The sequence below is a fragment of the Artemia franciscana genome, chromosome 4 (genome assembly GCF_032884065.1).
Source record: "Artemia franciscana chromosome 4, ASM3288406v1, whole genome shotgun sequence".
Classification (NCBI taxonomy): domain Eukaryota; kingdom Metazoa; phylum Arthropoda; class Branchiopoda; order Anostraca; family Artemiidae; genus Artemia; species Artemia franciscana.
In genome coordinates, this window is record NC_088866.1 from 308680 (window position 1) to 323279 (window position 14600).

A 14600-nucleotide genomic window follows, 5' to 3' on the forward strand; every position below is an offset into this window, starting at 1 on the left:
TCAACCAATAAACAAGTGCTTTTCTCACTAATATAGCGCTAATAATTAGGTAAAATAGCGTTAAATTAATAAGCAGATTAAAAAACGCTAAAAATTAGGAAATTAATGACAACGTTAAATAAGTTATTTAGTAACAATTAAACCATCAGATGTCTACCCATAAATTTGCTCTTAGTATTTTATTTGCCAACACAGACTAACGTAAGGCTGAAAAAAAGTACAAGGACCACTGCTCCTTGTGTGCTCCTTGTGGTGCCATAACTGTTCCACACTTCCCAGAACCGCTTATGTGACCAAAGCTAAAATCAGTTGTTTGGTTACCCCAAAAACGATGGTTAACTAAGAACACGAAGCACGAAAATAGGCCATACAATACATCACGAACAATACATCACGTATGCATATGATGCGAATATTTGTATGGCTTGATCGTATCACCTCCCCCCTCCCGAAAAAAATCTTGGATACTTCCTTGTATACATACGTTTAGCTGACTCACATTCGGAACGGCTAACACCTAACTTCGGCATAATTTAAATACTATGGTGGTGTTTCATAATGAAAAAGTAAATAAATATCTCACAATAGCTTCAAACAAATAATACTGGATTAATGTTTATAATACAAATATAATATATTTAATACATTAATATTACTATATCTAACATTAAATACAAAAAAAAATATTTTAACTTACCCAATTTTAGTGTATAATTTCGCCTGATAATTTACAAAACTTGTAATTAGTCGCCGATTGACCTAGAAATAACAAAAGTTCATAAATATGAAAAGTAAAAAGCAACAAGTAGGTACGGGCACAAACAGGGCAGGGGTAAGACTCGCTCCCTTCCCCCTAAAAAAGAGGTTTTTCATAAAAATTTACTTTGGTTCTCAAATACCATAAAGTCAAAAGTCGAAAGTGCGCAAGTACACTGAGTCTCGGTAGTACTGGCCGTAGTTACAGTAGCAAAGTAGCAGAAGTAGTAGTAGTTTCAGTATGCAGAGAGTGCATTTTGGTTAGTTCAACATCTCTCTCAATACGCCCTGAAAGTTTCAACTTAATAATCTATTCTATTCTTGAGAAACTGCCCACACTTCCTTTTGGTAACCTAAATACTCACAGTGTATTTTGATTTAGTTCAACACCCCCTAAATATTCCCTAAAAGTTTCACTTTAATACCCTTAGCCAAAGAAGAAGTAGAAGTCGTAGCAGTAATAATAGTAGCAACGCACACAGCGCCTTTTGGTTAGTCCAACATCCCCCTCAAAATGCCCTGAAAGTTTCAACTTCATGCTCTACGCCGTTCCTAAGATATTGCTGTTCCTTAATATCACTAAGGAGCGTAAATTAACGCCGTTCCTAAGATACTACGCCGTTCCTTAATATCATTAGCATCACTAGTAGCAATAATCGTTGACGTAGTAATATACACATACTGTCTTTTGGTTAGTTGAAAATCCTCCTCAACCAACCCTGAAAGTTACGGGATTGGGAATAAGTGGACCTTAGGGCTCGTGCCACTCCAAAAAAACGGAGGTTTTCATGATTTCTACTATAATGTATTAGACATCTCCGAATGATTAACCTATTTTGATGTTTTGAAAGGTGTCAATGGCTCTTCCAACAGAAATCTCTGTGTACATATCCTGCCAGGGATTATTATATTTAACCCAGTTCTTGTTTTGAATTTATGGTGAGGTAACTGTTTTATTCGAAAAGACTTAAAAACTTGAATTTGACTAAGCATATAGGCTCTAAAATTATACAACACTATTGTATGATCGGTATACATGTTTATAAAATAAAAGAAAATCAAAATAATAAAACTTTATAAATACTAAAAGCTAAAAGCCACAAATAGTACCGTACACATGGATTGTTTGGGGGAAGGAGTTTGAGTACCCTAGGGCTCGCACCCCTTTGCCTAAGACAGATATTTTTCATAAATACCTTTTGGCTCATTTTCCTTACTTTTATGATGTTTTATTTTAATTAAATTATAAGAAAAAGAAGTTTTTTTAACTGAAAGTAAGGAATGACATTAATAGTTAAAACGAACAGAACTTAGTCTGTAGGTGAGGGTGGGGATTCCCCCTCCTCAATACCTCGCTCTTCATACTAATGTTTTTTTTGCCTTTAAAAAAGCTTCTTATTGTATTTAATTGATCCTTGTATTTCAGGAATGGTTCTTAAATATTTGGGACAAAATGTCAAACTTTAGCGTAAAGAGCGAAGTATTGAGAAGGAGGCAGTACCCCCTACATATAGAATAACTTCTGTTGTTTTTCAAATATAATGTTGCTCCTTACTTTCAGTTAAAAAAATTGTTTTTTCTTATTTAATTTCTGATCATTTTCCAAGGAATGCAAGAAAATCCACCTCCGCCTCCATGGGAAATCTCCCAAACGAAAATTTTCCCCATAGAAAGTTCCTTCTGCGTAAAATTCTCCCCCAAGAAGATTCCATCCCTCACTGAAAGTCACTCCGCGAAAGAATTAGCCCTGGAAAAGAACGCACTCCACCCTTCGGAAAAGAACACATCCATGATTTTTATTCTGGCGAAAAATACAAATTCCACTTTTTTGCAGATTGGAGCTTGAAACCTCTAAAGTGAGGTTCTCTAATACTCTGAATCCGATGGTGCAATTTTCATTCAATCCTTGAATTTTTTGGGGTGCCATTTTTCTCGGGCTCATCGTTTTTTAATGGATAATATTGAACTTAACGAATTCTATATATTTAGAAATGGCATAAAAATCCAACTCTTTGGACATATCTATTGTTATCACAAGTGTGTTTTTTTAGAGTCCATTACATTCTGTAAAATTTCACTCCTTACTTAGAGTTCGTTACCACGAACTGTTTGAAAGATTTTCAAGTCTGAATTGGATTGAACATTTAGGCTGTAGAAAAATTATAAATTTAGTAAATTATAAATTTAGGCTAAAAATAAAAAATTGTAAATTTAGCCTATAAATAATAACGAAGACCACTCTGCCTTTCCATCATACAAAATAGAAGAAGATAACAATCAATTTTGTGAAGACACTGATTAACATATTGAATACAATCTAAGTGATTATTTTGGCTATTGAATCAACAGCCGTCATCAGCGTAATTTAACATAAAACAAAAAAACCTGACTTACTTAAAAAGACATCGATAAAAATATTTCAAACTAAAACCACTAAATAAAACTAAATTTTAACAGAATCCTTACTTTACAAGGTGTCCTTACTTCACAAGGTTCAGCTAAAACATTTTTCATCGACATGTTTAAAGGATTTTTTTTGGTTTTACGTTATATTTTCCTGGAGAAGGTTGATTATGCACCCGAAATATTCGCTTAGTTTGTATTCACTGTCTTCACAAAATTCCACGTTATATTCTTTTATTTTGTATATGGATGCATTACATAATTGCAAAACTACATATACTTTATGACTGTATGTTTATATTATTGTATGAGCATGATAATTCATCAAACATAATTGATTAAATAAATAATTAAACTTAATTGGTTATGTTGGTTAAATATAATGTATTTATTAAACATTTCTGCACTTTAATTTTCTTCATAGTGTTTGTTTCTGTCTTAATTTTCTTGCGCAAATTTAGTTTCTTTTCCTACACATCTATCTCTTTCTTTCTCTCTCTTCTCCTACACGTTTAATTATTGTTTTAACAAATTCTTTAAAAAAAAACTGATACAAATGAGAACATATTACCTCATTAATTGGCATTTGTTTAAGCTCTTCGGTATACGGGTCTTTTTCTTCCCCTAAGGGTCCAGCTGTAGCAGCCCTGTGAGAATTCTTCCCACCTAAAGGGTGGATCCATATTTCTTTCCTGATTTCGCTTTCTTTTCTTTGTCTGACAGGAGTCCTTGGTGCAGAAGGCTGAGCAGTCGCCTGCTTTTCTTCACGCCTCTTCCTCTCCTGGGCTTCCAACTGAAAGACCGTGAATTGTAAAAGAATCAGGCTCTTAGAATCTTTCATTTTTTACAATACTGCAAAAATAGATCCCACCGACTTTAATGAAAATCTATTAATTATTAATAATTAATTAATTATTATTGTTTTAATTAATATTAAATTTTAATTAATTATTATTATTTAATTAATATTAAAATAATTAATTAATGAAAATCCTACCATCAGATTCAGCGTACCATTGAACTCCACATTGTGGAAGTTTCAAGCTCCTATATAGCCAAATGTAGAATTTTCAACTTTTCTTTTGCCAAAAAAAAATGACGGTTGCGTGTATCGAAATAAGGGTCGGGTCATAGAATATCGCTAGAGAGCGAATTTGAACGGAAATTAAAACTTCTAGTGCACTTTTTAAGTGACCTGAAATATTGGAGGACAACTAACCCCTTCAGGGGGCTGCTTGCTAGAAAAAAGGACGTGGGAGGGGACCTCTCCCACGTCCATTTCCCCCCAAAGTCATCCAATCAAAATTTTTAGATAGTCATTTTGTTTAGCATAGTAGAACTTAGTGGTCCTTAGTGGTAACATAAGTACTCTCCCACCGACCCTGCAGCAGTTTTTCTCACGGACAACCTCAGGTAGGTACTTTTCTTCTTTACATAATTCTTCTCGACGATTTATTTTACCAAAACGATCCTCTACAGCAGCTCAGAGGTCTCCTGTATATCAGTCAATTCTATTATGGAACTCCATCCCTTCGGATGTCCCTCTTTTTCTTTCTGCAAAGGCATTATTTCGTCGGGTTTTTCCGGTTCAATAATTTTTGTCTCTCTTTTTAATTCTATCCCAATTTGTATATCACTTCTCTTCTTTTAAAATCATTTTCAGCTATATGTTAAATCTCCTTCTAAATCTTCCATCTGTTGAATGTCCTTGTCATGTTCCAGTGTTTTTTTTTTTGTTTTTTTTTTTTGTATATATTTTATAAAAGTGTTTTATTCTTGTTCACTGTGGTCCATTACAAGCAAAGCTTCTTGGGCCTAGTAACCGCTTTACTTTTGTAATAGTTTTGCTTTTAGTATTAATAAATTGATTGATTGACTCTTCATCCTTCTCAGTGTGTTCAGAATTTCGCCATTTAATTCCTCCTGTGAAGTTCCTCCTTGGCGTCTTCTTAAGAACTTATTAACACCTATGAGTACCTTGAACACCTCTTGTGAACTTTCTCCACCTCATTTGAGAACTGCTTTTCGTTTAGCCCCAGACGACTAAGCTACAGCGGCAATAAAATAATTTTTTAATTAGCACTTAAAAAAAAATGGAAAAAAACACGAAGAAATACAAAATAATGTGTCTTATCATAGAAAAAAAATCTTAAAAAAAATAATAATAATAAAATAAAAACTAAAAACGATGGTGATTTTTAGCCAGCGGAAAAGAAGTAAAACGAGAAGACATAGCAGATGTTTTGGCAAGGCTAAGGTCCTTGCCGAAATATCTGCTCATTGCTGAACATACACAAAACGAAACAACTAGCCTTCCGGATTAAAGCATAACGAGACAGAGAAAACAAATTTGTAATCCCGAAAAACTGTAAAATTTGAGTTTGTTCTCTCGTTACACTTTACTTCGAGAGGTTGTTCTTTTTTTGTGTGTGTATGTTGAGCATTGAGGACGGCTTGCCGCGGAGGTCTTTCCCGAAATACCGAGAGCCAGCACCCTATTCAGAAGTAAAACTCTAATATTGCCGAGAGCCCCGAAACTGCCGAGAACCAACACCATATTCACAACTTAAAATTAGGATGGTGCCGAGAGCCCTGAAACTGCCAAGAACTAGCACCATATTCACAACTGAAATTCTAACATCGTCGAGAACCCTGAAACTGCCAAGAACCACCACCATATCCACAACTGAAATTCTGACATTGCCGATAGCCCTGAAACTGCTGAGACCCAGCACCTTACTCACAACTGAGATTGCCCCGATACGGCCAAGAACCAACACCATTTTCAAAATTATAATATTCTGACTCCTTAAACTTTTTCATAGTTTCGAAACAACACATGCTATGCTAATCCAGAAGGCGTTATGGGACAAGTTTTGTCAAGGGGACATTTAAAACCCAGCATATTAAACGGATTAAGTTCGAATGATGGGTCGAATTCACGGTCCTATATATTATTTGGATTTCAAATAATTTGGAGTTTAAATTCTTTCAAAAATGAGTTATATCTCCTTTAATGCGAAAACAGTTGGAAGTTTCAGGTATTGACTCACAAGTCAGACTGTGTGTCAACTACTCGTCAATAAAAAGCGAGAACCTCAAAATATGCTTTTCGTTTTTTGCTCACCTTTAAAATCCATAATCAGATTCACTGAATCATTCTATCAAATGAAATACGCTCGATCGATCTTTATAATCAGTGTTCCCGTCTTTTTTGAATTTCAGATAATTAGGAATCTCTATTCTTCGCAAAATGGGTTATATCTGTTTTTATCAACCATAGAAATTATTGAAATTGCAACTTTTGCGTAATAAGTTTGTGTGTTTGTCAACTGTTCGCCAGTAACAACGTAAAACCTCAAAATATTTTTTTCATTCTTTTGCTCACCTCTAAAATTCTTAATCAGATATACTGAATTACCCTATTAAACAAAATACTAAAGTCAATCAGAAATAAGAAATTAATCAATCAACTTAAAATTAGAAAGGTCAAATTTTGTAACACAATATTATGTGTACTCATTAAAGGGATCAATAAATTGCAAGAGTCAAGATGGTGAAGCGAAACCACTAAAGCTTTAATATGTTTTTGTAGCGAGGCAACTGACTGAACTCTTTTAGTGCGATAGATAATAATAAATAAACAGTCTGAGCAAATTTTCGTAGATTTCGTAGATTTTCGTAGTCCAATGCTAAGGCTGCTCAAAGACTGTCTGAAACAGTCTGAGCAGATTTCCGTAGATTTCGTAGATTTTCGTAGTCCAATGCTAAGGCTGCTCAAAGACTGTCTGAAACAGTCTGAGCAGATTTTCGTAGATTTCGTAGATTTTCGTAGTTCAATGCTAAGGCTACTCAAAGACTGCTGCTAATAATGCTGAAGTACGAAATAAAATAAAGTTTATGAAACAAAATTCTTATGAAGTTTAGCCTACCAGCTATCCTCCTGGTTGTGACAATCTACCATTCTTGTTTTATTAATAACAAAAATTAGTATATAAATAAACAGTAACACACAAACAAATCTATAAATGTATTATAATAAACAAAAAGCTAAATAATAAGTAATGATACTAAATAAATGCAATAAGAATAAAAAGATAATTGATTTAATGTAATGAATAAATCTACTCTATATATCTTAATGTTTTCATAATAAATATATTACAATAAATCAATTTAAATAACTTCAGTCTGTTTCGCATGGTCGTATGACGGCGCTGAATTAAAATGAGTTAGGAGCAAGACCGTATCTGGGGGGTGGGTATCGTTTTGGAATCCCCTCCCCTCGCCTCCCAAATTTTGTTTCCGACTCGTAACAAACGTAACAAACATGCATATACAAAAATTTTGGAAGGTTTTTTTAACGTTTTTTTTGTAGCCCGCCTGCCCCCCCAAACAAAAGTCCGGGACACGCTCTTTGCTAGGACTGTTTCAAGATATTAGCCGTTCTCGACCAAACCTCACAAACTTCATTTGCACAAACCTTGAGTAAAATTTTACGCATGAAGGAGCATATATATCGATACCTCATTTACAATCCTATTAATAATCGATATTAAGTGATCGGTGCAACATAGAACACGTTAGATAACATCAATATACCTTGACCAATCAATACCTGTTTTTTTTATATATATATATATATATATATATATATATATATATATATATATATATATATATATATATATATATATACATATATATATATATTAAATATATATATATATATATTAAATATATATATATATATATATATATATACTAGCTGTTGGGGTGGCGCTTCGCGCCACCCCAACACCTAGTTGGTGGGGGCGCTTCGCGCCCCCCCCCCCAAGCCCCCCCGCGCGCGTAAGTCGTTACGCGCCATAATAGTTACGCGCCATTGTAGTTGTGTCCCTATGTCCCACCTGTGAATATAGATATATATATATATATATATATATATATATATATATATATATATATATATATATATATATATATATGGTTTTAACTACGTAAAACTTGCGAATATACAACATTCTTTGCTGTCCCATTGTCTTTGCATATAAATAGATTGTCAGGTTTACCGACTCTTGAACATGCAACATATAATGGTCCATGGGAAAACAATCTGTATTCAGATCTATACCTCATGATTCTAATGATTGCCCTTGAGCTTTGTTGATGGTGATTGCTAATCGACCATTCCCTGTCCCGGTGTCCCGGTCGTCATTTACATCCCCCTGTTTCCCCCGGTGTCCCCGTTGTAGTTGTGTCCCTGTGTCCCGGTCGTCATTTATATTCCCTGTGTCCCGGTCGTCATTTGTATCCCGGTGTCCCGGTCTGTATATACATTCGTTTTTTAGTTTTGTTTTTCTCCTTTATTTTTTTCCTTTTTTTTTCTTTTTTAGCTTATTTAGATTTTTAGATTTTTTAGTTTTTTTATTAGTTTTTAGTTTTTTTTTCTTTTTAGTTTTTTTGTCCCGGTCGTCATTTATATCCCCCTGTTTCCCCCGGTGTCCCCGTTGTAGTTGTGTCCCTGTGTCCCGGTCGTCATTTATATTCCCTGTGTCCCGGTCGTCATTTGTATCCCGGTGTACCGGTCTGTATATACATTCGTTTTTTAGTTTTGTTTTTCTCCTTTATTTTTTTCCTTTTTTTTTTTTTTTTAGTTTATTTAGATTTTTAGATTTTTTAGTTTTTTTATTAGTTTTTAGTTTTTTTTTTCTTTTTAGTTTTTTTTGTAGTTTTTAACTTCTTTTTAGTTTTGTTAATTTTTTTTTTTACTTATGTCCTGGTCGTCATTTATACTCCCTGTGTCCCGGTGCTTTGTTGATTGCTAATCGAACATTCCTTTTGTCCTGGTCGCTTTCTCTTTGAGTGTCGTCATTTATTTTTTTCTTTTTTAGTTCTTTTAGTTTTTACCTTTTTTAGTTTTTTTTAGTTTTTTAGATGAAAATTTTTTTTAGTTTTTTCCTTTTTTTCTTTTTAGTTTTTTATTGGTTTTTACCTTTATGTTAGCTTATTTTTCAGTTTTTTCCTTTTTTTTTAGTTTTTTTTTATTTTTAATTTTTTTTAGTTTTTTACCTTTTTTTAGTTTTTTTAGTTTTTTTAGTTTTTTTAGTTTTTTAGCTTTTTTACTTTTTTTATTAGTTTTTAGTTTTTTTGTAGTTTTTGCCTTTTTTTAGTTTTTTCAGTTTTTTTTTTAGTTTTTTATTGGTTTTTACCTTTATTTTAGCTTATTTTTCAGTTTTTTCCTTTTTTTTAGTTTTTAGTTTTTTTAGTTTTTTACCTTTTTTTAGTTTTTTTAGTTTTTTTAGTTTTTTAGCTTTTTTATTTTTTTTATTAGTTTTTAGTTTTTTTTGTAGTTTTTGCCTTTTTTTAGTTTTTTTAGTTTTTTAGCTTTTTTATTAGTTTTTAGTTTTTTTTGTAGTTTTTGCCTTTTTTTAGTTTTTTTAGTTTTTTAGCTTTTTTATTTTTTTTATTAGTTTTTAGTTTTTTTTGTAGTTTTTGCCTTTTTTTAGTTTTTTCAGTTTTGACGTCACCTGATCCAGTTTTTTCAGGTGACGTCACCTGATCCACGATCCACAGATCCACAGACAACTTATTTTTATATATATAGATAGTTTTTTTTTTTTTACTTATGTCCTGGTCGTCATTTATACTCCCTGTGTCCCGGTGCTTTGTTGATTGCTAATCGAACATTCCTTTTGTCCTGGTCGCTTTCTCTTTGAGTTTCGTCATTTATTTTTTTATTTTTTAGTTCTTTTAGTTTTTACCTTTTTTAGTTTTTTTTAGTTTTTTAGATGAAAATTTTTTTTAGTTTTTTCCTTTTTTTCTTTTTAGTTTTTTATTGGTTTTTACCTTTATTTTAGCTTATTTTTCAGTTTTTTCCTTTTTTTTAGTTTTTTTTTATTTTTTATTTTTTTTAGTTTTTTACCTTTTTTTAGTTTTTTTAGTTTTTTTAGTTTTTTAGCTTTTTTACTTTTTTTATTAGTTTTTAGTTTTTTTTGTAGTTTTTGCCTTTTTTTAGTTTTTTCAGTTTTTTTTTAGTTTTTTATTGGTTTTTACCTTTATTTTAGCTTATTTTTCAGTTTTTTCCTTTTTTTTTAGTTTTTTTTAGTTTTTAGTTTTTTTCGTTTTTTACCTTTTTTTTAGTTTTTTTAGTTTTTTAGCTTTTTTATTTTTTTTATTAGTTTTTAGTTTTTTTTGTAGTTTTTGCCTTTTTTTAGTTTTTTTAGTTTTTTAGCTTTTTTATTAGTTTTTAGTTTTTTTTGTAGTTTTTGCCTTTTTTTATTTTTTTTAGTTTTTTAGCTTTTTATTTTTTTTATTAGTTTTTAGTTTTTTTTGTAGTTTTTGCCTTTTTTAGTTTTTTCAGTTTTGACGTCACCTGATCCAGTTTTTTCAGGTGACGTCACCTGATCCATCCACAGACAGACAGACAACTTATTTTTATATATATAGATATATATATATATATATATATATATATATATATATATATATATATATATATATATATATATATATATATATATATATATTAAATCATCATTTTCTTCTTGACAATGTACTTTTCAAACTATACTATCTGATTTGTTAGATGGCACTAATAAATTCCTGGCAAGTTTTAAAAGCTTAGAATTCAGGTAAGACTCGGTTCTGAGGATGCGTAGATATGAAAGAACCTTCTTCGGCAAGATCCTTCTGATTTTAACCTATCTTTATGGATTACAAATTAGTTAAAGCCAGATTAGTATGCAGAATAGAGAGTAGTTTTTCCTTCACTGAACGCCAAAAAAAGTACGTATTACAAATTCGTAAAAATTTTCTACGTCTTGCATTACGATCTTCCAGCACTGAGGTCGGCAACACATATTGAATCCTTATCCATCAACGACGGTGAGAGACCTGGACCTGATGTACCTCACAAATTATGTGACCTACTGCTGATAATACTCTTCATGTAAATAGAAGACTTATATTTAAATTTCAGTGTAATATATGCTATTCTTTCTTTTTTTTTTTTCCCTCATTTTATGCCCCAATTTTTTCCTTTTTATAGGCAATCGCAATAAATGTTTATTGTGCCCGTTTGGTAAATGGGGTTCTCTTATCTTCAGCCAATTTTGAAGCAAAAGTAAAACAGAGACAAAAAAGAACTGATGTTTATACTCAGTTTCTTAGGATTTACTTTATGACGTTGCTGGGTGGCGTTAGATGGTGTTGGATGTGTTTTTGAGACACAAAACCTGAAATCTATCTCTTGTCAGTTTCTCATAGTGTTTGGTCAGTTTGCCCTCTTTACCCATACATCAAACCCGTATCTTACCCTTTTTCTATTTTCATCAAAGAGGGATACAAGAGTGTCCTTAGCAGATTCCACAGGGTTGGAACCCATCAAACTTCTTACGTAAAAATATACAGCGTCCACTTTCCGTTTCTAAAAAAAAAATAAAATCATTAAAAAAAAATAACCGAATACAATAAAAAAAATGAAATATAATAAAAAAAATTGCTTACTTATTTAATCCTCATATTGGGGTGTCGTTGAGAGCGTCGTCAGCTTTCCCCACGCGGGGCAGTCTGTAGCAAGGGGCTCTCTGTCAGACAGTGAAAATTCCAGCCTGGTCCAGGAATTTCCCGAGACTATCATTCCACCGTAGCTTGGGCCTTCCCCTTGGACGTTTCCAGTCACTACTCGTTGGCTCAAAGTATTAAAGAATCCGAGCCGGATTGTCGACAGCCAGACGCAAAAGATCTCCAAACCAGCAAAGTGTCTGCTCGGCAACCAGGTGTGACAAGGGTGACTGGGAAGTCATACTTCATAGGCGGTCATTCCTGACAAAGTCTGTCTATCGGAATCTCTCGATTGTCCAAAGCGACTTAGATTGAAGAGTGTCGATACGGAGCTAAAAAGCCGTAGTTGCAGGCCAAGTTTCAGTTCCATACAGATCGAAGTTTCAGATCGAAGAGACTGACCCTCCAAGGGTCTTTATTTTGGTGGCTTGTTTGATCATTTGCTTCTTCCGAACATAGCTCAGTCTACTGAAGACAGCAGAGGCATTAGCCGTGCGGGCAACAACTTCATGGTCGATGTAGCCGTCCAATGATATGATCGAACCAAGATAAGTGAAATGATCAACCACTTCGATTTGGTTCCCGGCGATCAAGTAATTAGAATTGTCGGCGTCAGACTTGGGCTGCATAACCATGACCTTCGTCTTCTTCCAGCTAACGGATAGCCCGCTCCTGGTAGCTTCTCCCAGAACCGTGTTTAGAGCCATGAGCAGCTGTGACTTGAAGTTGATGACTAGTGGTATGTCATCAGCAAAGTCACAATCAGTGACAACTTTATCCCCGTACTTGTTTCCAAAGCTCAACTTCCAGGTTGTGCAAGTCATAACAATACAGTTTAATAGCTCAGGAGAAACTGAGCACCCTTGCCTGACACCTGTTCTTACTGAAAAGAACATGCAATGCCTACCATTCACTTGCACACAGCTCTCAATCTCTTGATGCATTACCCTGAGTGGGGGCCATATTTTGATGGGAGGTCAATATTAGAAAGGATATTCAATAGAAAATCCCGATCAACTGAGTCAAATGCTTCCTTGAAATCGACATAAGATATTCAATTTTGAGAAAAGCAGGGGTGTTAATTCACATTTGAAAAAAGGTTTGAAAGAACAGAAAGATAATTCTGCAAAGCAAGATTAGAATTTTCGAAGCTACGATTATGGCAGTGGTTAAGTATATATCTGAAGCGAGGGTGCTCCAAAAAAATAGAGGAAAATTTGCTAGATATTTTCCAGAGAAATTTCTTACGAATTGTTTTGGGTGCCCAACCGTCTGACCATGTCTCAAACTGTAAGCTGTAAGAAAATAATGGTTCAATCCCGCTTTCTAGGGCCATATTGAGAGAAAGGACGAGATCGATAGGACAAGTTCTGCTGATGAATGATGACAGATTGCCAAAGATTGTCCTTATACGCCAACCGACGAGGGCCAAACGAAAAGCAGGTCGTCTCCGAATGGGATGGGAGGATGTCGTAAGGAAAGATGTAAGGCAAATAGGATCTTCTAGGGAGGGGGTAAAGAGGGAGGCTTTGAATAGATTGAGATTGAGGTGGAGCATGCGTAGCTGTGTTTACCTCAAGCAGCTTGGTGCTGCAGCGAATAAGTAGTAGTAGTGATAGTAGTAATAATCTAGGGCCAAACAAAAAGCAGCTAGTCCTCGAATGGGGTTGAAAAAAAAACTTAAAAATAGATTGGGGTGGAGGATTTCCGTGGTGAAACATGGATACTTGAGAATAATGTTTTGCTAGATTTCCGTTATTTGAACAATCTTCTTGGGCTATTTATTTTCAATTTTGAAGGGGTGATATATCACCAGGTCTTGAACCAACTGACTCAACTGAAATAAATCCCAAAGGTTTTTTCTTTTAAATCACCTGAAAAACAAAGCTGCACATAGTCTTATTCTGCCCTACTCTATTCAGTGCTTCTTCGCCCCGTCTTTCCTCTTGGGACAAAGATTAGGACTCAGCTTTTCGTCCTGATCTTAGTTCTAAGACTTTCGTGCCATTATTACAAACTTTTTTCAATTCTGAAAAAGAGAAACGGTGATCATAGTAAAACAACAGAAAAAAACGGTTTTACTCGCGTTTGGTTTTTAAAAGTCTTCTTTTTACATGAAAAGCTTAGCATGATTTGGAGTGAAAGTTGGGAGAGCGGAGATGCTTAACGAGAGGAGGCAGGATATAATTAAAATGAAATGAAGATATTGAAAAGCGGGTAAATTTCAAATGAGACAGTGAACTTTCAAAGAACAAAAAAAAAATGTTCAAGCAATCATTATAGCCCAAATATATTGGCCTCATATCTGGAACCGTTTGTCAACGAAAGAAAAGAGAGAAAAAATAGCCTAAAAAACTAAGACGTACAATGAAAGATGATTAAAAACGTAAAAGCTGTACAAAAAAATAAATAAATAAAAGAATAGTTGTTGTTTTTTTTAAAACAAGTCTAATGTGATAAGCAGAAAACACAAGGCAACGTAATCACTATATACTGTTGCATGTGTCCAAGCTGTCTTTTGATAGGAGACCAACTGATTAACTATAGTTATCACTCTTAAAACAAGTCCAATATTGTTAACAGCATAACAACAGTTAATCACATGAAGTCATATCAGAAGAAGTCCCGGTCATCAGGTCCTATAAAGCAAAAGTTCCAGACTGGATAACCGTCGTAATCTAGTTATTAAATTATGAAAAAAAAAATTTAGTTCTATTTTTTTACATTATAGTTAGTATCGTTATATACTAACACTTACACGGCATTAGTTGCAAAGTAATAAGACATGTGGCTCCGCGCCGTACCAGTCATCATCTGAGCACTCTCAATGGGTAGTATCGGTGGTTGGCTCTTGCTAAAGCATCAAATCTTGCGGT

The 14600-nt window shown here is 33.6% G+C and overlaps 1 protein-coding gene across 2 annotated transcripts in view; it reads right to left on the reverse strand.

Moving 5' to 3' along the window:
* LOC136025818 (telomerase-binding protein EST1A-like) overlaps positions 1 to 14600 on the reverse strand; it is a 254787-nt gene that overhangs the window by 148534 nt on the left and 91653 nt on the right. For both annotated transcript variants that reach the window (XM_065701809.1, XM_065701808.1), the window contains exons 12-14: positions 11477 to 11587; positions 3731 to 3952; positions 698 to 759 (exon numbers count right to left, since the gene is read on the reverse strand). In XM_065701809.1, the coding sequence (XP_065557881.1) occupies positions 698 to 759; positions 3731 to 3952; positions 11477 to 11587 (395 nt within the window). The remainder of the gene's footprint in view (positions 1 to 697; positions 760 to 3730; positions 3953 to 11476; positions 11588 to 14600) is intronic.